Source organism: Diadema setosum, chromosome 13 (assembly GCF_964275005.1).
Source record: "Diadema setosum chromosome 13, eeDiaSeto1, whole genome shotgun sequence".
Lineage (NCBI taxonomy): Eukaryota > Metazoa > Echinodermata > Echinoidea > Diadematoida > Diadematidae > Diadema > Diadema setosum.
In genome coordinates, this window is record NC_092697.1 from 17767951 (window position 1) to 17789684 (window position 21734).

The 21734-nt window shown below is 40.3% G+C and overlaps 2 protein-coding genes across 2 annotated transcripts; both read left to right on the forward strand.

Annotated features, from left to right (window-relative positions):
- The first annotated feature begins 86 nt into the window (after window positions 1–86).
- LOC140236846 (S-adenosylmethionine-dependent methyltransferase Rv2258c-like) lies at window positions 87–21017 on the forward strand. The gene is made up of 5 exons (XM_072316783.1): window positions 87–277; window positions 16669–16880; window positions 18171–18278; window positions 18947–19248; window positions 20361–21017. Exons 1-5 carry the CDS (start codon window positions 87–89, stop codon window positions 20649–20651), a joined length of 1104 nt encoding a protein of 367 aa, XP_072172884.1. The 3' UTR covers window positions 20652–21017.
- Window positions 9267–12182, forward strand: LOC140236847 (uncharacterized). The gene is made up of 2 exons (XM_072316784.1): window positions 9267–9799; window positions 11468–12182. Exons 1-2 carry the CDS (start codon window positions 9328–9330, stop codon window positions 12097–12099), a joined length of 1104 nt encoding a protein of 367 aa, XP_072172885.1. The 5' UTR covers window positions 9267–9327; the 3' UTR covers window positions 12100–12182.
- Window positions 21018–21734: the final 717 nt, after the last annotated feature.

The following is a 21734-nucleotide window of genomic DNA, read 5'->3' on the forward strand; positions in this document are numbered from 1 at the left end:
CCTATACTGGGACTGAACTCAAAGAGCACGTACAGTTGTTGTATTGCGATAACCGGGTTCAAACACGCTGATCTGTGAGACAAATAATGGCTACGGAATTCAGGACGCAAGAGACGAAGGAATCTTTCGGAGAGTACCTCTCTGATATGCAGGTCAAAGGTTTCACAGCACTGGGCGTGGCGATGGGCGTGGCTACGGGGTTGCTGGAAAAGATGAGCCATCTTGACGAGCCAAAGTCATGTGAAGAAATCTCCGAGATAGCCCACCTGAAAGAGAGGTGGGATTGCTACGGCGGCTATATATAGGCTTGTTATAAGCCCGATAATTATTTGTAGCCATTAAAGGGGCATTCCAGACGATTTTCATAATTTCATATCATGTGATGCATAAATCGATAGTTCCATGTATAGATTTGTGGAATTTATTGAGGTTCTTGAGCAGAGAAACAATACTTTGAAAATTAAACCTTAAACAAATTACACTGAACAGTATCGATGACATAGGAGCCTCACATTTTTCAGAAATGTGGCAGCGTAATTCCATTACAACACCACTTGCTTGCAAGTTCACCTGTGTATAATCTATGCATGCCTTCTTCTTTTGTTCTACTTCATTGATCCCCAACTCATGCATTCTTATGATGAGGCTGCCATTTCATCATCCTTGTTCATTGCAATTTGTTATAAATTTCGAAAACATTGTTCAATATCCTTCGTCCCAATCACTATAAATTCTGAACTCTGTACCCCGTATAACTAATTTATATAGTTGTTCAAATGTAAAAATCTGAAAATCATCCGGAGGTCTCCTTTAATATGCGATACACTCGACGTGATCACACCCCTCTTGGTTTTGTCCTTCGTCCCAATCACTATAAATTCTGAACTCTGTACCCCGTATAACTAATTTATAGTTGTTCAAATGTAAAAATCTGAAAATCATCCGGAGGTCTCCTTTAATATGCGATACTCTCGACGTGATCACACCCCGCTTGGTTTTGAGTTTATTAAATGTTGCTACTGATCCTGTCTTCGTTTTCAATCCATTATAATACCACTGACGTGTCTCGAGACACGTCGGTGGTATTGTAATGGATTGATAAATGTAAACGAAGACAGAAAGTTTTCAATCTGCCATAATATGTATACATTCTGTTACGTAGGCCTAATTAAATGTCATCACACCATTTGCAATATGACTTCACCATGTATAGGCCCTAATCGATAATTGCAAATAATCATTGTATTTCTGACTAACAAACTCGAGTTTGTGTTACAACCCCATCACCCCTCCCCGATTTTAAACCAAACCTTTTTTTTTTTTTTTTGACGTTTTTGACGTATTAATAAAGGGGAAGGAACCAGTGAATTGTCGACGTAAAAAGACATAATTATTCACTCTAGTCCAGTGCCCAGTGTTTCCATAGGGGCACGTAGACTCGGTAATGATGCCACAAGTTGTTCGGACTTATATTATGCCGCCCTCCGTTAGGCGGGGGAAAATGACCAATACAGTATTGGTGGAGATGAGAATTGGGCTTTTAACTTTTTGAAAGATACCAAGAAAACACTTATGATATAGTACAGAGCATACCATTTTAAGAGGAATTCAAAGTATATTCGATGAAAATCGGGTTTGGAATCACTGAAACATCCAAAAACAAAGTAAAACAAAGCGATCGTATAATAAAGTGTGGGTCCCACACCTTATTAGAATTGCTTCTTTTTTTCTTTTTTTTTTGATATCTCAGCCATTAATTTTCATAAAATAAATGTTTAATTCCTTATAGAATGACATGCTCTTTCATATTTCATACGAGGTATCTCATTATCTCTCCACAAAATGTTAGAAACCTGAAATTACGTCTCAACCAAAACTATACGACCCCTTTAAATTTCAAAAGCTATAACAATCAAACCTGACTTAGAGGCCACCTGTTTTCAGCGGTCACCTGCCGAATGCTGACGACGCATCCTAATGGCTCCCGGGTTGAATATACGGAAACGTCTTCCTCGCGCATTGTGCAGAACACAATTTTTAGCTTAATAGCGTCGTATTAAATAGCGTTCGCGTAGCTAGCAGATCAAATTGTCTATATAGCGGACACAAATCCATACGGAGTCATAGCCAAATCACGATTCAGCGTGTTTTTTCTGCAGCCCTGCCGGTCATGCATGGTGAACAGTTCAGTGATCTCCATCGCTTCATATTCAACTGCCCTATAAAGCCTAACACGTACTTTGAACCTCCCCAGGCCCAAGGTGGAGGTGGCGTGTGTGTGTGTGTGTGTGGGGGGGGGGGGGGGGTAGGGGTGCATATTGAATTGTACCCCCCCCCCTCCCCATGACTTCTTTATTATTTAATGTATTACCGTCATATTTGGCACATGAGTAGAGAACTCAAACTGTACATGATCGTACATTTGAACTTTCTCAAGGTGACCTGTGGAGGCGCGCTCTTTACCAAAATAAAGAAATAAATGATAGATATGCTCAAAACATGATTTTTTTTTTCTTTACAATTTTTCGTTCTGAGTTTGGTTATACGTTTTCTTTATTTTGGACAAACCAAAAGCAAATTTAAAATTTGCAGTTTAATGTTTCCAGGTTAGCATGCCCACAGTGACGGGGCATTAAACTGCACATTACTTGAATATGAGACCGTTCTGAAGCAAATAATTTTCACACAATATGTATGTAGTGTACTCTTAAATGAATCCTACAAGAATTGGAACAATCATCCCCCAGCATTCCCACAGATTCCAACTGATCAGTTGCTATCCATCCCCTTGAAGAGTGTTTGATAGATTAGTGCTGCCAATCGCGTTGTATGGTAGTGAAGACTAGTGTGGGGTTTCGAAGATATTTCTCAAATTGAAGTTTTTCAAAGAAAATATTTGAGGAATATTTTAAGGTGTCCATAAATCTGTTGCTATAAGTTGCATGATCTACGGGGAAACGGGGAGATATAAGCTTTTGAATACAGTAAATATGAGAATACCACTGAAAAACAAACTAAATTGTCTTGTACAATTTACAGATTAATTAAGTTGATGCATTATGATGTTGAGAATGCTTTTTCTTCTAGGTTGATTGCAAACGTTAAGTCAATCTTATGTAGAAGTGGTGTTGGATAAGCAGGAAATTTTGGATGTCACGTGGTTGAAACGTACACTCGATCTTCGGCTGAAAGATTTTGATAGACAAGTCTGACTGAGTGATGTAAATGATAACGGCCAGTGTTTGAATTATAGAATTTATAAAGAATCTTTAACTTTTGAGCCATATCTTGTTTAATGTGATCGTGAGGATAGTAGAAACTTGATGTAAAATTGTTAGTGGGCGTAATATGAAGGAATACCAAAGTCAAGCAGATTGTGTACCTTGTGTAGTGTTGGTTTGATTGGTAACGAGTTTCATTATAATGTTCCAGTGCGAGTACTTTCCGAGGAACGGAAAGTTTATATTCCAAAGAAATGCATAATTAGGCCAAATACTTTGAAAAATGAATGCGTTATTTAATACTAAAACTATAGAGGTGTTGTTTAAAGTTTCCAAGTTTGTTAAGTGATGTTACAGAAGTTTAGTTCATAATTTTTAGCTCACCTGAGCCCAAGGCTCACGTGTGCTATTGCGATCGTTCTTCGTGCGGCGTCCGTCGTCCGTCGTCCGTCGTGCGTCGTGCGTCGTGCGTCGTGCGTAAACTGTTTACACTTTCATCTTGTTCTTGAAGACCCCAGACCGATTTTCACCGAACATGCAGGCAGGTAGCATCCCTAGGGGGGTAGGATCTCACTTTGTTAGGCACCATGCCCCACCCAGGGGGTCCCAAACCCCCCAATTAAGGAATCTTTAACAATCTCCTTCTCTAGAACCAGAAGTGATAGAGCTAAGTTAATACTATAAGTTAGTACATTAGTGACTGTAGTTCCAAATTTGTTCATGGCGGATCCGGGGTGACCCCCTTGGGACCCAGGGGAGGGGGAGGGTGGGGGGGGGGGGCGATGGGGAGATCCAAATGTGGGCCTAAATAATACATTTTCATCTTCTTGAAAACCTCATTATGGATTTTCACTAAACTTGGCAGGTAGCTTCCCTAGGGGTTAGGATCTCAATTTATTAAAATGGGCACCATGCCCCACCCAGGAGGCCCCCAGGGGGCCCACCCCCTCCTCAAATTATGGTATTGCTTTAAAAATCTTCTTCTCTAGAACCAGAAGTAATAGAGCTAAGTTAATACTATACATTGATACATTGATGACTGTAGTTTCAAGTTTGTTCATGGCGGCATCAGGGGTGCCCCCTTGGGACCCAGGGGAGGGGGTGGGGAGGGGTTCTAATGGGGCCTAAATTGTACATTATTTTCATCTTCTTCTTGAGAACCCCATGACCCATATTCACCAAACTTGGCAGGTAGCATCCCTAGGGGGATTGGATCTCAATTTGTTCAAATGGACACCGTGTCCTGTGTTCATAGCAGATCTAGGGGTGCCCCCTTTGGGGCAGGATGGAGGGATGGCACGATGGGGAGATCCAAACTGGGGCCTAAATTGTATGTTTTCATCTTCTTCTTGAAAACCTCATGATGGATTTTCACCAAAATTGGCAGGTAGCATCCCTAGGGGTTAGGATCTCAATTTATCAAAATGGGCACCATGCTCCGGTTACAGCTCGTTATTCCGAAGGTTCGTTATTCCGAAGGCTCTTTAGTCCGAAGATTCATTATTCCGAAGGTTCGTTTTTCCAAATTTCATTTTCGGATTAACGAATCTCCGGAATAACGAACCTTCGGAATAACGCCACAAATGTTCGGATAACGAACCCTTTTTAGCTCACCTGAGTCGAAGGCTCAAGTGAGCTATTGCGATCGCCCTTCGTCCGGCGTCCGTCGTGCGTCGTGCGTCGTGCGTCGTGCGTCGTCCGTCGTCCGTCGTCCGTCGTGCGTAAACTTTTTACATTTTCATCTTCTTCTTGAGAACCCCATGACCGATTTTCACCAAACTTGGCAGGTAGCATCCCTAGGGGGATAGGATCTCAATTTGTTCAAATGGGCACCATGGCCCACCTGGGGGCCCCAGGGGGCCCCAAACCCCCTAAAATTAAGGAATCTTTAAAAATCTTCTTCTCTAGAACCAGAAGTGATACGGCTTAGTTAATACGATGAGTTAATACATTGATGACTGTAGTCTCAAGTTTGTTCATTGGGGAATCAGGGGTGCCCCCCTTGGGACCCAGGGGAGGGGGTTGGGAGGGGTCCTAATGGGGCCTAAATTGTACATTTTCATCTTCACTTTGAGATCCCCATGTCTGATTTTCACCAAACTTGGTAGCTAGCATCCCTAGGGGGATAGGATCTCAATTTGTTCAAATGGGCACCATGGCCCACCTGGGGGCCCCTAGGGGACCCAAACCCCCTACAATTAAGGAATCTTTAAAAATCTTCTCTAAAACCAGAAGTGACAGGGCTTAGATAATACTATGAGTTAGTACATTGATGACTGTAGTTTCAAGTTTGTTCATGGGATTGGCGGAATAAGGGGTGCCTCCCCCCCCCCCCCTTGGGACCCAGGAGAGGGGATGGGGATGGGTCCTAATGGGACCTGAATTGTACATGTTCATCTTCTTTTTGAAAACCTCATGATGAATTTTGACCAAACTTAGCAGGTAGCATCCCTAGGGGGATAGAATCTCAATTCCTTCATGTTTAAATGGGCACCATGTCCCTCTTGGGGGCCCCTAGGCCCCCCTCCCCACATTAAGGATTATTTAAAATCTTCTACTCTAGAACCAGAAATGATAAAGCAAAGTTAATGCCATGAGTTTGTACATTGATGACTTTAGTTCCAAGTTTGTTCATTGCAGATCCAGGGCTGCCTGCCCCCCCCCCTCCAACCTGGAGTTGAAGAGGGGGGATCCATATATGCAGACCTAAGTTTCCAATGTTCTCAGGTATGAGTGTGCAAGAATGCATAGAAGGTGAAAATTGCAAGAATGCATAGAAGGTGAAAATGCGATACTCAGGTGAGCGCGTGACCCCCTGGTCTCTTGTTCATTTTCGGATTAACGAACGTCTAGGTATAGGGAATGTGTGTGTTTCGGATTAACGACCCTTCGGAATAACGAACCTTCGGAAAAGCGAACCTTCGGAATAACGAACAGCACCCCCATGCTCCACCCGGGGGGGGGGGGGGGGGCTCCAGGGATACTCGCGTTAGCGCAAGACCCCAGGGTCTCTTGTTGTAAAAAGTTTGTACCTTTTTTACCTCTATGTACATCTATATTATTTAATGTTCTTTATATCCTTGTGACTGTAGTTCCAAGTTTGTTCATGGCGGATCCAGGGGTGTTGCGGGGGGGGGGGGGGGCGATGGGGAGATCCAAATGTGGGTCTAAATTATACATATCTCATCTCATGCGTTTTTCAAAACTGCCATTTTGTGATTGTTTTATGCTGTACAATATTGTAAATAATTTCTTATGTTACATTTCTCATACTGCGGAAGGGGTCGAAAGAAATAAAGTTCAAACTTCAACTTCAAAACTTCAAACTTCAACTTAAACTGCCGTTACAGTATCCGATGCATGCCATCTTACAATAGTTTGTATAATAGGCCTACATGAAGGCCTAATACGATTAGACATCATAACTTGGCAGTTATAACACACCTAGGGGGATAGGATCTGGATTTGTTAAAATGGGCACCATGTCCCACGGGGGGGGGGGGGGGGGTTACCCTTCTCTCCCCCCCCCCCCAAAAAAAAGAAGAAATAAGGAGTCTTTAAAAAAAAAATCTCCTCTCGAACCAGACGTGACAGAGCTATGAGCAGGGAGGTGGAAAGCACCTCCCTGCTATGAGTCAGTATAGGTCCTACATTGATAACTGTAGTTTCAAGTTGTTCATGGCAGCATCAGGGGTGTCCCCTAATTGGCAATCATGGGAGGGGTCCAAATGGGGACCAAAATTATACATTTTCATCTTCTTCTAGAAAACCCCATGATGAATTTTCACCAAACTTCACAGGTAGCATCCCTAGGGGAAAAGGATCACAATGCTTTCAAATGGACACCATCCCCCATGGGGGCCCCTATAGTCCCACCCCACCCCCTAGAAAAAAAAAAGGAAGATGAATCTTAAAAAAACTTCACTGGAACCAGAAATGATAGAGCTAAATTTATACTATCAGTTGGTAGGCCTACATTGATGACTGCTTTTTCAAGTTTGTTCACAGGTGAATCCGGGGTGCCCGACCCCCCAACTAAAGGGGGGGGGGGGAGGGAGGGGCCCAAGAGAACTTTTTTAACTTGTAGGCCTGCATGTTCATCTTCTTAAAAACTCCTCAATGAATTTTCACCAAACTTGGCAGCTTGCATGCCTATAGGGGGTACGGATCTCCTTTTGTTCAAGTGGGCACCATGCTCCCCTTTGGCTGGGCCATCAGTACACTGATGGGGGCCCAAACCTCCAAATTAAGGGATAGACCCTATTTTACAAATTGTCTTCTCTAGAACGTACCCTAACTGATAAAGCGAATACTATGAGTTAGTACATTCATGACTGTACTTTTAAGTTTGTTCATTGCAGATCCAGGCCTATTTGTCCCGTACTGACAATAATAATGATGCATTTCCAACAAACTTGGCTGCTAGCTTTCGTAGGGGATAGGATCACAATTTAATCTAAAGGGCACCATGCGCCCCTGATTGCCCCAGGGGTCCCAAACCTTCAAATTAAAGAAATGTAAAAAAAAAAAAAAAAAAAAAATCTTCTCTAGAATCAGAAGTGATAGCACTTTTTTTTCAAACTGCATAGTCAAACTTTATATCACTAAGTAACAGAGTAAATAGGCTACTTTGCAAGTATTTTTACCAGTGTGATGGAATACCGTATGCAAATGGACACCATGCCTACAGCTCTCAAGGCACCCCCCCCCCCCCCCCAAGTTTGCAATATTCTCAGGTAAGAGTCTGCAAGAATGCGTGGAAGGTGAACTTCCGATACTCAGGTGAGCGCGAGACCCTCGGGTCTGTTGTCATGAGATAGGGCCTATTCCTTTTTTTTTTTTCAGTCCTCAGGTATTAGTATCTGTCGTTTCCATAGATATCCAAACACTATGGAAGAGCGGCTTGGAGCATGCTGACGGCCAATAGGAGCTATAGCTCCTAATTAGTACATCAAAGTCAGAGATATGCTGCACAACCATTCAGTTGTCGTGCTACGCATAAAATTTGCACACATTGCGAAGAGATTCCACTACCTGCCGTACCATTTTCAATCTGCCTACAATGTGGGTTGCTTAGATATCGGTTTATTTGACAAGTTCGCAGCAGCGCTTCGATCTATCTTGCATATCGAGGTGTTTTGAAAATGGACGCGAACGACAATATGATTCTTACGAATAAAGCCTGAATCGTAAGACTAATGAGGTGTGTGCATGCCCTGGCGCGTGCTCTTCCCAGCCACACACAGTTTGTGTATTGTGACGTCATTCACACGAGGATGTCCTTAAGGTCAACTCGAGGGCGTGCAATCAAGCACTGTAGGAAGTGAATAGGAGCTCGCCATTGAGGCCCTCCGTTGAATCGGCATATAACAACACGCACAGTTTGACTGTGGTAGCGCCTTGTCAACGTCGACAGCTGTACGCAGCGTTCCTACCGTGCTACAAGCAAGTTACATGCCTCGATTTTTGTACTTGCATGCTTTGATTTTCTTCCATTGTTACTTTAAAATTTCAAAGCATTCATTAATTTTTACTTATAGATAATGCTGATTTTTAGGCCCATGCAATGATGTGAGATACGATACGATACCTCACAACTGTGCTCTGCTGTAGATTTCACATTTCTCCGCACTATAGGCGAGTTGTGAAATTAGGTGAAGGAAACTACCAGGTCTGCTACCAAATTTACAGTCTGTTTGCACAAGTCATGAATGCGAACTTCTTGTGATGAAGGTAGAGAACCTATGCATTTACTTGTATTGTATGATGCCCATGTCTCGACTTCTCTGTTCTACCCTTGCCATATAGGAGGTGGTATATATATAGGTGGTATATGATATAAGTACATCACATCTAACGCGTTTTGAAAAAGGAAGAATCAGAAGCGAGAGGATCAGGTGTTTACACAACGTCCGTCCTTCGTGTGGAAACGCCAGTCCCTCCAGAAACTGATGCGCCTAATTGTTGGTATTTTAATAGGACAGTGCACTCCGAATGCTGATATTTTTTACATTATTTCCCTAAATACGCCACTTTCAGCAGCTACTAGCTGTACTGCTGTCAAGTTGCGCGGAACAAGACTATAGTGAATGATTGAAGATTCAAGATGAGCGACGTTTCTTCAATGGCCAAGAATCGTCATTTCTCGGACCTGGAGAAACAGACCTTGGTACAGATGGTCCTCGAAGTGATCCACATTGTGGAAAAGAAGCAGAACGACTCATTGACCTTGGAACAAAAGCATGACGCCTGGTCAGACATTGCCCATCGGTTTAACTGCGACCCTTGCTGCAATTATCCTCGCAGTGTCCGGCAGGTCAAGAAACTTTGGGACAACATCAAGACCAGGTCTAAACGTATGGTGGCGGACCAGCGGCTCCAAAGAGCACTGCATGCAGATCTGCCAGCTACGTCAGCAGACCAGGCCGGAGATCTGGCCGACCTGGATGCAATCGGGGATGACTCAATCGCGGAGAAGGTGATTTACTACATGAACAAATCCGCACTTCGGGGTACTCACAATGCTGTTGTCGTAGACGAGGACGACGAAATGGAAGACGACCACTTCCTGGATGAAGGTATATACAGTATTATTCATCATGCATGGAACCCAATTACGTGGATTTAATGAATGAAAAATGTACTTGATACTATAGTAATAGAATCACACCTATAGTGAGGTTTGTGAAAAATCGGACAATCCGTTCAAAAGTTTTGAATTTTCATAGTTTCGGTATACCGCCGTCGCTACATGGACAAAAAGACTACAACAATCCATGACGTCACAGTTGAACAATTATAATTATGATCCTAAGCAAAATTTCACGAATTTTCCTTTTTTTTTTTTCTTTAAATGATGAATTCCGACACATTCTCTTTCACTCGTTACTGACACCAAGGGTAATATTCTTCGGCCTTGAGTACGAAAGAGGAAGGACAAGTGCGCTTTTATACCGATCGAAAAGTAGAACTTTCTTTAAAATTCTCTTTAAAAGATAAATATTGTTGTCCAACTGGCATATCTTGAATTTTTGTTCATGTAGTCTTCTTATATTCAGCGACGAACCTGGCAACGAAAATAATGTCAAAAGTTCATAACTTCAAAACGTGTATTATCCGACTTTCCTCAAACTTTACTTAAAGTATTGAACGAATGATGATTTTCTGCAGTCACCCAATCTACATAAATTATTTCATTCTCTATGAACAGGCCTAATATCACCCATAATAGTCGCGAATGGGCGTTTATGGTTAAGGTCGTGCCATGTGCACGTGCCCACGTGCAATATTTAGTCAGCCAAATCACTTTATGTGTTTGTTTTTTCAAGCCCCGTGATTATCAATGGTGTTTCTATACCAGAAATTAAGTCGAAATTACGAAGGTTGCATACAAATAGGGAGATTGTACTAGTTTCGTTCTGAAGGCAAACAGTTAGTGTTTATACTTCCTGATTATGTGATGACAACAACGGGTCATCGCTGAAAGGGAAAAAGGTCTTTGGGATAGCGTAAGATACATGGAATCCAACTAAAGTTAGCCTCGCTATACCGAGGATCTGAAAACCGCGACAGTACAGTACCTTGTTACACAGCTGTATGCAGGTTTCTCACATTATCAGGATCCAAAACAATGAAATGAAATTTGGGACCTGCAAAATCACCTTGTTATGTGAGGGTGTTGTTATACCTCGGCATATCTGACCTCTTTATAACAAGTTTAAATAACTGTGCACGCTCAGTAAAATAGGTTCAACCTAGCACCTTTAAAGGTGCTGACCAATGTCACATTGAGCATCTTTACGGGTGCAACTTTGCACCTTTCAGACAAAATGTGACACTGGTCGTAAAGGTGCAAAATATTGCACCCGTAAAGGTGCTCACAGTGCTTCATTAAAAAAAAAAAAAAAGGTCCAAGGTTAGCCTATTTCTGAGCGTTCTTTTATATAGTCAGTGGGATTTCTTGTGTCTGGAAACTGCCTATAGTTTATGCTTATTATTGCAAATGCACAATGGATTCCGCAGTTTATGATATCGATTGTTACGCAATAATCCAGTACGATTGTGTGCCCATTTCATGCTGTTTCATGCTGAATTTTGGCTTTAATTTTTCACAGGCGAAGAGCAAGAGGTTAATAACGACTACTCTCTTTCCAGAATACTATGCTAGCATACAGGATCATTCCACTTCCAGGACGATCACGTTTTGAGGCCATGTGACTTCCTTTTTGTCGAATTCTCATTTACAGACAAGGAACACATTGGGTTACCGGCACTCCAGACAAGGGATGCGGTAACAACCAGCAGCGACGTCATCGCTATCACCAACGTGATCGCCGCCCAGTCTTCCAGGAATGATGCGAACGCCCTTCCAGAATCTGTAAGAACCGACGGGGAAAGCAACAGCACATCACCATCTGGACATCCGCTTCCCGGTGTATCGCATGCTACCACCGAGTTTATTGCCAGCCCCATGCAGCCGCCGCATTTGCCAACTTCTGGACGAGATGTGCCCACCACGTCTCAGGAAGGAAGACCTACTCAAGTCCAGCCCAGCGCCGTTAGAAGCTCACGGGGTGCATCACGTCGCACCTTTGCAACATCATCAACTACACCCATGGAAGCCAATGGATTCTTCGATGTGCCTTCCCTGACAGCACGAGACAGTCGAAAACGCCCCCGAGTTTCGCGTGGTTGCCCGAGAACACTCGAACGGTTGCAAAGGGAAGAATGCGAGCTGCGCATTAAGAAATTGAGAATGGAAATGAAAAACGAGCGGGTGGAGCACGAAGAGCGACTTCGTTTGCTCAGAATCCAACAGGAACTCTTGAACTCACTGAGACCTAACCCAGCCAGCATCATTAGTTCATTACTCAGATGAACTTTTTTGAATTCTTATACGTGAACTGTTATCATAGTACATAATACATGTATGTACACTGTGTTTTATTCTGTTTTTCAGTAACTGCCTCATTTCTGTTGGGTTATTAGACTATGTTTGCCAGGAACGGAATTGGTTCGTCTAATGCAGTTGGCATTTGTGTTGGGGTTAGATATTCAGTGTATACTTGATTCTCTTTGCCTCATCAGAAGATTTATTACGTATATTTACATGATTTACATTAATCATTTGACGGATTGAAATCATCTTATCACAAAATCATCACAATGGGCTAAATAGATTTGAAAAGAAATCCAATTAACATTACCTCAATAATATTGCAAATATCATCTGACATTGATTCCAGCGTCAAGTATATAAGACATTGGAAAGTGTACTTGATGGTGTTACAAGACAACAAAAAAAAAAAAAAAAAAAAATAGAGAAAATTTCTGAAATCATCGATTCATTTTGTGAAAATAACTTTTACAAATAAGATTGGACATGTTATGTTTAAGATTAGCATAATTTGTAAATTTTCCTCGAAATATCGTCGGTGAAAAAAAAAAATGAAACTTTTATACTAGACAAAAATTATGCGAAGTTGAAAAAAAAAGTATCATCATCAGTTTGATACCATTGCAAAAATGGTTTTATTACGAATTGAGATGTCTCGATGAGACGTAGTTTTTATCGATGTATAATCATGGAAACGAGATAAGAAATTCACAAGATCAAACTAGAGGTAAATGTAATGGCGACAGGGAGCCATACCTCATCTTAGAGCCGTGCGGTCCTAAAGGCATGGAATAGGAGGAACAAAAGGCAACAAAACAGCAGCCAACGGAACTTGACATGGTTCAGTCGAAAATATTTATCACGAAGTTGAATTGTCAGAATTAACAAATTGTAGAGAGACTAAAGAGGCGAAGACGATATTGTTTACGTTGCTGTGTTAATCAATGTCTCCTTGACTTTAAGCTACAGATTTAACATCGTTCTACGATTTTCTACATATATGCGATAGGAAAACTTTGGGCTGATTCTCTCTTTTCGAAGAAATTTGTTTCAAATGGTTCAAGACTTTTCAATATCATTTTTATAGTGAAAGAAACATGACTTTCGAAATAATTCAATATACGTGTACAATGTGTGCTTATCCTAGCGTCGCCTGAAGGTTGAGGATCTTGTAATCATTCGCATGAAAGCATCGATTTTATGAATAAACAAAACAAATAAACGGAGACATATTACAATTAAGCAGCCAAACTCTCCTCTTAAACTCTTAATGAACATGTAGACATAATTGGAAATGTTTAGTGTGGTAAATTAAAGTGAAAGCAGTAGAGTAACTTTGCTGGCAGGTTAAAGTCTCTCAGAGAATTTTGAATGGGAACCACATCGGCTTTCAGAAATCAGATCAATAAACCTAGTATTATTATAATTTGGTCACTATGAAGGCTGACATTCAGGTAAAAACGAAGGTACGTCTAGATGCATTTCGTTGGGACAAAGGTATACATGTAATACATTTTCGTGAATGAATAACGCTACTACTCGAAGAATATTCATTATAAGCTGCATTTGTGATAATACAGTGCAGCGGTAACTAGAGACTCAGATTAATGTCAATTGATTATAGCGACACATACTGTATACGATGTACATGTGTCTCACGATATTTATGTATCTATAATCGAATCCCTGTTGAATGACTTGATTTGAAATCTAGGATGGGCATGGTTCGTGTTTAATATAAAAGGAGTGCTGGTCGTGTGTCTCAGAAGACAAAAGTGGTCCGCATTGAATTTATTGAAGAGGCCGCCAGGAAGACTTACATTGACCTACAACGATACATTCAATATACAGTAGTTGATATGGAAATGATTTTTTTTTTTTCATTTTCATTCCCGATTTATGTCTTCAGCTTTGTTACAGGTACGCATACTTGCTGTACGAGCTGAAATTTTCGCGTACAGATATTTTCGCGAATTGCTACTTGGAGGACATTTGCGCGTGTTGTTAATTTCGCGGTTGCGACGGTCTAACTGAACGTAACTATTTGCGCGTTGTTATTTTCGCGTGTTGTTATTTTCGCGGTTCAAAGGCGATTCGCGAAATTCGCGAAAATAAAACCACCGCGAAAATTTCAGCTCGTACAGAGTACTATAATACACCTATATAGTACCGTGTACCGTGCATCATTATGGATTTAATTCAGATTGTACTTTTCATATCGTCAACTGTTTCAGTGTCATAAGAAAAATTCAATAAAAGAGGCGTTCATGTTTAGGACGTGTGGGTTTCATTTTTGTTAAGCCCTGCTGTATGCGCAATTGCGATTTGCTTGTTTATTTGTACGTATATGCATCGGGAAAGCCCAAAGAAAATGTCGTATATGCAATGTAGATGAAAAGACGCATTTATGTCTTATCGTGAGCTCTTGTGGAGTTACCCGTTGTACTGTTTATCAGTGTAAGTCCATTAGCTATAAAATATATGGTTTGATTCCTTTTAACATACTGTAGTTATAATTACTGACATTGGTTTGGAACAATAAACGTTTTCATTACTTTGATGCAGGAAGGAAAGCCAACATATATGGAAAATCAAAAGGAGCTCATGGTGCTCGCCAGTTTTTCAAGTTTTTTTAATTCTTTGAAAAGACAGGAAATCATTCTCAATACGCATCTGTTTACGTTTCTCGCGAAAACACACACACAACACACCAAAAAAAAATCAAAATGAAGATGGTCATTTTTTTTTTAGCGATTTCTACCCTTATGCAAATTATAAAATGTGAGTGTGTGTATGTGGTGTGTGTGTGTGTGTGTGTGTGTAAAGTTGTTGAGTGCATAGTCAAACCTGCCTTGGTGGCCACCTGCCGTATACGGCTATTTAAGAGAGAGAAAAAAAAAAAAATAAGAATCCCCTGAGAGAAACTTATATCAAAGACCCTAGTGTGCATTAAGCGGCCACTAATTTTGTATCCCGCGGTAGATTTTGAGCTGTATATAGCGACCATGCTCAGTATATAATAGGGCCTGTATGTAACGCCTCTGCCGATTCGATAATTCAGCGTACTTTTCTGCTCTGCAGCCATGGCGGTCATGCATGGCGAGAACAGTTCAGTAATGGCCACCACCATGTATTCGCCCGTCATTCATGCATATATTATTATAGTGATGCTCTCGTGAAAAGCTTGCTTTAATTTGAATGTATAGATTAATACGTGTAATTGTATGTGATACACACAGCAAAATATCCGAGGATCTGTCTTTAGCGGCCACCTGTCCTTATCAATGGTCCTTATCCGTCACTTTTCGTATCTCTATGGTGGAACAGGTTTGACTGTATGTGCGCGCCCATGTGTTTTTCAAGTAGTGTATTACAATCATGTGCTGTCATCGCTGGATAGGTGAACTTAAAAAATTATATGAGTTGTCACAGTTTGGAACAATGTAAAGACAATTTAAAGAGACTTCCCCATTTTTATTTTTGTGGCGTTAGGAACGAGTTCATTATCTACTGGCACCTGGTTCATAGAGGCAGTGCGAATATCACCCTTAACATACAGTAGTAGAGGAGATGAAGTAGTACTTCGCATCCAAAAACGATTTTTTTTTTTTTTTTATTAGAGCTTCACTTATTTTAGAAGTTTCTTTATCTATATAGTTCCCCTACTGTGACATTAAATCAGGGACTGTTGTAGACTTCATTTCTAATGTTGACGGCACATGTATAACTACTTAAAAGTAAGTGAATGAATAGATAACTAACTAAAGTAAATGGATATAGGTAAATAAATATAGATAATAAAGAAATAAATATTAGCTTTTGAAGGGGTTGTCCAATTTTCCTCAAAATTCAGTGATGTGTTCATTTGATATTTCTGCGTTCACTGAATCAGCATTATGCATTAGGGATATTCTTTTCAGTCATGAACAGTGACGTCCGCATCATAATATGAGGGATCGTCATTTTAGCCGAAAGTAGTGATGGCCTGAGAATTAGCGGATGTTTCCCCTTTAGGTCAATCAAATGCTTCCCCTCAAAATGTTTTGTGGTTGTGACTATAGTGATGTATATTTAACCAGCAGCATGTAGATACATGTATGTTTTTAAAAATAGTTTGTGAGACTTTTCACAAACAAAAGATATAAATAATGTAGAACGATGTCATGTAATTCATATAGATTAATTATTCTAATGACCTGATGTCACTGATTTTAAGATTACAAGGCAGAACTTAGTTATTTCGGCCTAATTTGAACAACTGATGCAGTTGGTCTGTTATGTTTCCCATGAGACTATATATTTAACTGTACAAATGGATTGCTAACAATCGCTGATTCTCGATCGGATAATCATCAAAGAAATGAACATCTTATACAATGATTATCTTAGCTGAAAATTGATAAAAGCATGTATACCTGCAGTTGGACATAAGGTGTAAGAAGTATGAATGTAAGAAGTATGTGTCGCCGAGATTCTGTACGTCACAATGCAGAGCTACTAAAGACGCATTATCAATTCAGTTGTTTGTGTCCTTTGTTGCCATGGTTATAGATACGTCAGGGAATTACTCGGCATCTTGGTTTGCGGCCGCATCGTCGACTACGACGCGGTATCTGACACCTTCTTTCTCCCTTTCCATCGCCGCTCATTTTTCATACCAGGAAATATCGAGCATGAGATTCCAATCGGAATTGGACATGTTACATCATTATCTTATGCCGTCAATGACGTGAGGGAATGTTTCTCGCCAAATGACCCTCGAGGTGGGTAATTCAATCTTATTCTCACTTTTGATATAATGCATTACTGTAAAAGTACCGCATGCACCCCCCCCCCCAAAAAAAAAAAAAAGAAATACAGCGGGACCCTCCGCAAAGATAACTTTAAGTGAGTCAATTCAAATACAATTTCAGGGTATGAAACTATAATTATTACCCACATCTTACAGAAAACCCCATCCGATTTGCTTTCAGTGGTCAAAGAGAAATGAGGAGTTTTGTAGAGAGCATGTCAGGAATCCCTTCCCTCCAAGTTCTGTCCATTGTGTTCACACATTATGCAGTTAAGTGCTAAACTTGGAAGAATCAGACCCATACTAGTAACATGCGTTACAACAATCCACATTTGTCTGTGACCACTTAACCAAACTGAATGGGGTTTTCTGCTTAATACATGTATAGCTAAGATGTTATTTTAAGGCCCTGAAGTGGCATTTAGACAGTTTGATCATATTGGATGTTATCAATGTGAAAATCCGATTTTGTTTATTTATTTACATTTTTGATTTTTCTATTTCTTTATTATTTTTAATTATATATTTATTTTTTATTTTATTTATTTTTATTTATTTATTTTTTTATTTTTTTTTATTTATCTATTTTTTTTTATTTATTTATTTATTTTTATTTTTTTTTTGGGGGGGGGGTACATAGTGTATAATTTTATACGCCCAAAATGTATATACTTGATACACTAATTGTAGCTGTACGTAAGCTCTCGTAATGAGAATAGCCATGGGGAAAACTTATTTTCCATAATGTTAGCGCTCTTTTGGGAGAAGCAAGACAATTATTACAAGCACATATAATGAGGTGTGTAGCGGTATCAGATAAGATTCCATCTATTGGATGTCGCGTTTGACAAGACTTGCATTATGGTGTGTTATGGTTTCAAAAGTTTGTTCGCAATTGAAAACAAGAAGGCTATATGTAGCTTTTATAAATTTCTTCCAATCTTGATATATCACTCTAGCTGTAACAGACTAGTTGAACAGGTACACTTCTACTATATGCATACGTTAGACGTGTCAGTCATTCCTTGCACATGTATCTATTCCCCGTGGAGAAACGTGAAGCTTGCACATAATAATTAAAATTTTTGTATGTCATAAAGCTCTGTATGTGAATCCGCTGTGATCGCAGCAAGAAACTTGGAAGATTGAATACTTAATAGTAAGAAACTTAAGAAGATCCCAACAGTAAAGATGCATATTTGGGGAGAAAAAAGAGGCTTTTCTGAGTAATAGTTTGTGCATTTTTCCCTTTTCCTTGAAGGTCTATCAAATGAACATTTCTCCTATATGCCTGAAATGAGCTCTCTACGCTTTCAGCACTATCTACTAGACGAGTTAAAGGATTTCCCAGGACTTCATGAACAGCTCGGTATGTCCGGGTCATTCACGCAGGAGGCGATGAATATCCGAAAGGTCGAAGTACACCCAATAAATCTCTTAAGCACACAGAAAAATATGTATTGCATGCACCAACACTTTTACAATGTTGTCAAGTACGTGTACTATAAATACAAGTACACAATGTATTGTTGTTTTGTTTTGAGCCACCCCCCCCCCCCCCAGCGATAAATATTCCTCCATTACAGTTTATCGGTTTATTATATTTATCACACCCATTTACACTACAAATGTTGGTTGTTTTTTTTATGTTGGTGTCATAACAGCCAACACAGTACATTTTGTTAAGCATGAAAAGTCTTGGGGTTTACCTTTCTTATGTGCTTGTATTTAACTTTTAGTGTAGGCCTATACACTATAATTATGCAATGCTACTTATTGTATGTAATAGATGTGGCCAGGAAGTTTATAAAGGGGGCTTTTGATTACGTGTATACAGATGTACGTCCATTTAAGTGTCATCACTCTTCATCTGTTGTCAATATTATGAAATAATGACGTCATCTCAGCCAGATTTATGATTTTGAGCTTCCTGCTGCGACTTATGTATAGAAGGCCTATACATGTATTCACATAACTGACATAAATTTATTTTCATGAAATGTCAACCATCATAATACATTGCTTTCACATACACAGAATCAGGCATTCAGGTACTGGACTTGGCGTGCGGGCCCGGTTCTGCCTCGATCCTAATGGCCAAGCATTACCCCACAAGTCGCTTCATGGGCCTCGACATCAGTCCTGACGTCATAGTCAAGGCAGAAGAGGCGGCCAAGGGTCTACCGAACGTGGAGTTTCAGTGCGTTTCCGCCGAAGGACTCCCTTCGGAATTATCGGAGAAATTCGACTTTCTGTTCATCTACAATGCCATTCACGACTGCTTTCACCCGGAGAAGGCCGTAAGAGAAGCTTTCCGAGTCCTGAAACCCGGAGCAAAGGTTAGCGTCCTAAATGTTGATATGAATTGAAGTACATGTATAAGTTATGTGAAAGCGGTTTTGATAACTAATGGTTAGAGGAAAAAAGGCTACGCATTTTTATTATCTTGAAGTGCGTGCACCGTGAGGATTTCCTTGCTGTAGGCCATGCCCTCTGATGAATACGACGGCAAAGTACCGTAGGCATCCTTCTTCTTTCCCAAGTAGTTTTTAGAAATTTTCATTCGCACACATTATGTAGTCATTAAAAAAAAAAAAAAAAAAAAAAAAAAAAAAAAAAAAAAACTGTACACAATTACAAAAAAAGACTAACAAGCACAATTATAACGTTTTACTAGTTTCAAAATAATTTCCGTGGGTAATATACCATTTTTATAGGCTTGGCCCTACTGGAAAGAAGACTGCAGAGTCCCACAGTGTGAAGACATTGTGAACACAGTGTGAAGAGATTCCACACTGAAATTCGAGCATATTGTGAACACATTCTGAATCATCAATTCGCAGTGTCGAACAAAACATCACTGTGTAAACTCTCCGTGAAAAACCACTCCACAGTGTGAAATCAACTTCATTCTGTTAAATTCGAGTGTTTTCACATTGTCGATTATGGCATTGTGAATAGATTGTGAACACACCGTGGAGTACTGAGTTCTTTCCAGTAGGGAGGACATCCAACAAAGAATGATCATCAGGGGCGGATCCAGGAATTCCCTCAAAAAAAAAAAAGGGGGGGGGCTTTACAAAATTAAAGGTTGCGCACGCACCCCTTCCCTCCATTTTCCCTTTGTTTTTATTTAACTGATTATTTTAGTACTGTAGCCTTCATGCCATTATTACTGAGGCAATTTAGCATTCAAAGAAGGCATACGCTATCGAAATGGGGACATATCTATTGTGGGCGACATTAATTCTGTACATCATTATTAACTCAGCTTTATGGTAGACGTCCGTTGCAGGTAAATGGAAGAATGATAAGGCCCATTTCATATCAGATTACATTATTTTGTCGTGAAGTACTTCGGCAAGAAACATAATTTTTGCTGGTTGTTTACTTATATAGGCCTATACTGTGTTTTTCCCCTCTGTTAACATTTGCATTAACCCCTGTGTAGGCCATGATTCAAGAGCCCTACGCGAGAACGAAACTGGCGGACAACGCTCAGGATCCATCGATGGCTTGTGTGTATACATACAGTCTGTATTGCTGCCTGCCTCAGGCGAACATACCGGACGATGCAGCGGGACTCGGGGCAGCGTGGGGCAAAGAAAGGTGTCAAGAAATGCTTGAAGGAGTGGGCTTCAAAGTAGTGTCCACAAAGCCAGGTTCTGGAAAGAAAACGTGGTGTTTCCACTGCACCAAGCCGGAGAATGAAGATCATTCCGCAGGAGCAACAGCTCATTGAACCCATGACGGACATCTTTTCGTACAAAGGCATAGGCGTGAATACATACCATAGTTGGCCGCTTTAAGTCAGACACACTATAGAAAACGAAGAGGCTGCTGTATGGAGCTGTAGAATGCTACCGAGGTTGCGGGACTTTGGGGGCAGATTATCCGATACCCCTACTCCCACAGCTACTCCAGACAAGCATTGTCTGATATGGGTACCCCCCCCCCCCACACACACACACACACACAGAACACACGCGATCAAGACAAAACAGATTAATAGAAAAAAAAATGAAGAAATTATGATTAAATAAGGTCCCCCTCTAAAAAAAAAAAAAAAAAGGAGTTTAGTTTGTTTTATTTTTCTTCTTCCTTCTTTTTTTTCCCAAGGGAGAATGCTTATTGTTTTGACATCGATAACCTCCCGGTTTCTTTATACTGTACGTACCAGCTTAACATACATGGTTGTGTGCTTGAAGTTATACATGGCAAATTTGCCTCTCTGGTTCTCCATAATAAAAACGCGTTAGGGTAACGAACGAATAAACATATTTTCTTGAGCTGTGTAGTATACTGGGGACCTGGGCATGAAAATGATTGCTGCTCACTGTTAACCTTGTTTCTCTCTCTCTCTCTCTCTCTCTCTCTTTGTCTTTCATGCTTTCTAAATGGTAAATTAATTTTGAGTTCAGTGATGTGATGTTTGATATAATTACTTTATTCTGGGAGATTGTTTCATTCAGTGACAAAGCGTTGTGAGAAAACATTTATAAGAAAAACCATTATTAGGCTTTTGCACCTGTTCTACGTCATCCGACACTTAGGTCCTTTAGTTCTACTGTTTGTTGAGTTCTGTTCTGAGCTTATTTCTCTTCTGTGAATCCCTTTTCAAGTAAGAGTGTCATATCTAGAAGCAATATTCCAATGATTTCTGTGGCTAGTTTTCATTAATATGGTATCGTTGATGTGATTGTTTCTTTTTTTTTAAACTTCCTAGGTTTTTGATTTTTGTTTTGTTTTTGTGGTGTGTTTTTTTTTTTTTTTTTTTTTGAGGGGGAGTTACCTTTTTGTGTTACTGCTTGTATATAGTATGGCT

Bases quoted from the DNA above. Each gene is read 5' to 3' on its own strand.
- LOC140236846 (XM_072316783.1), top strand. From the start codon at position 87: ATGGCTACGGAATTCAGGACGCAAGAGACGAAGGAATCTTTCGGAGAG. The intron at 278-16,668 runs GTGGGATTGCTA...CCATGGTTATAG, and splicing joins ATAGCCCACCTGAAAGAGAG to ATACGTCAGGGAATTACTCG. The intron at 19,249-20,360 runs GTTAGCGTCCTA...ACCCCTGTGTAG, and splicing joins TCCTGAAACCCGGAGCAAAG to GCCATGATTCAAGAGCCCTA.
- LOC140236847 (XM_072316784.1), top strand. From the start codon at position 9,328: ATGAGCGACGTTTCTTCAATGGCCAAGAATCGTCATTTCTCGGACCTG. The intron at 9,800-11,467 runs GTATATACAGTA...TCTCATTTACAG, and splicing joins CGACCACTTCCTGGATGAAG to ACAAGGAACACATTGGGTTA.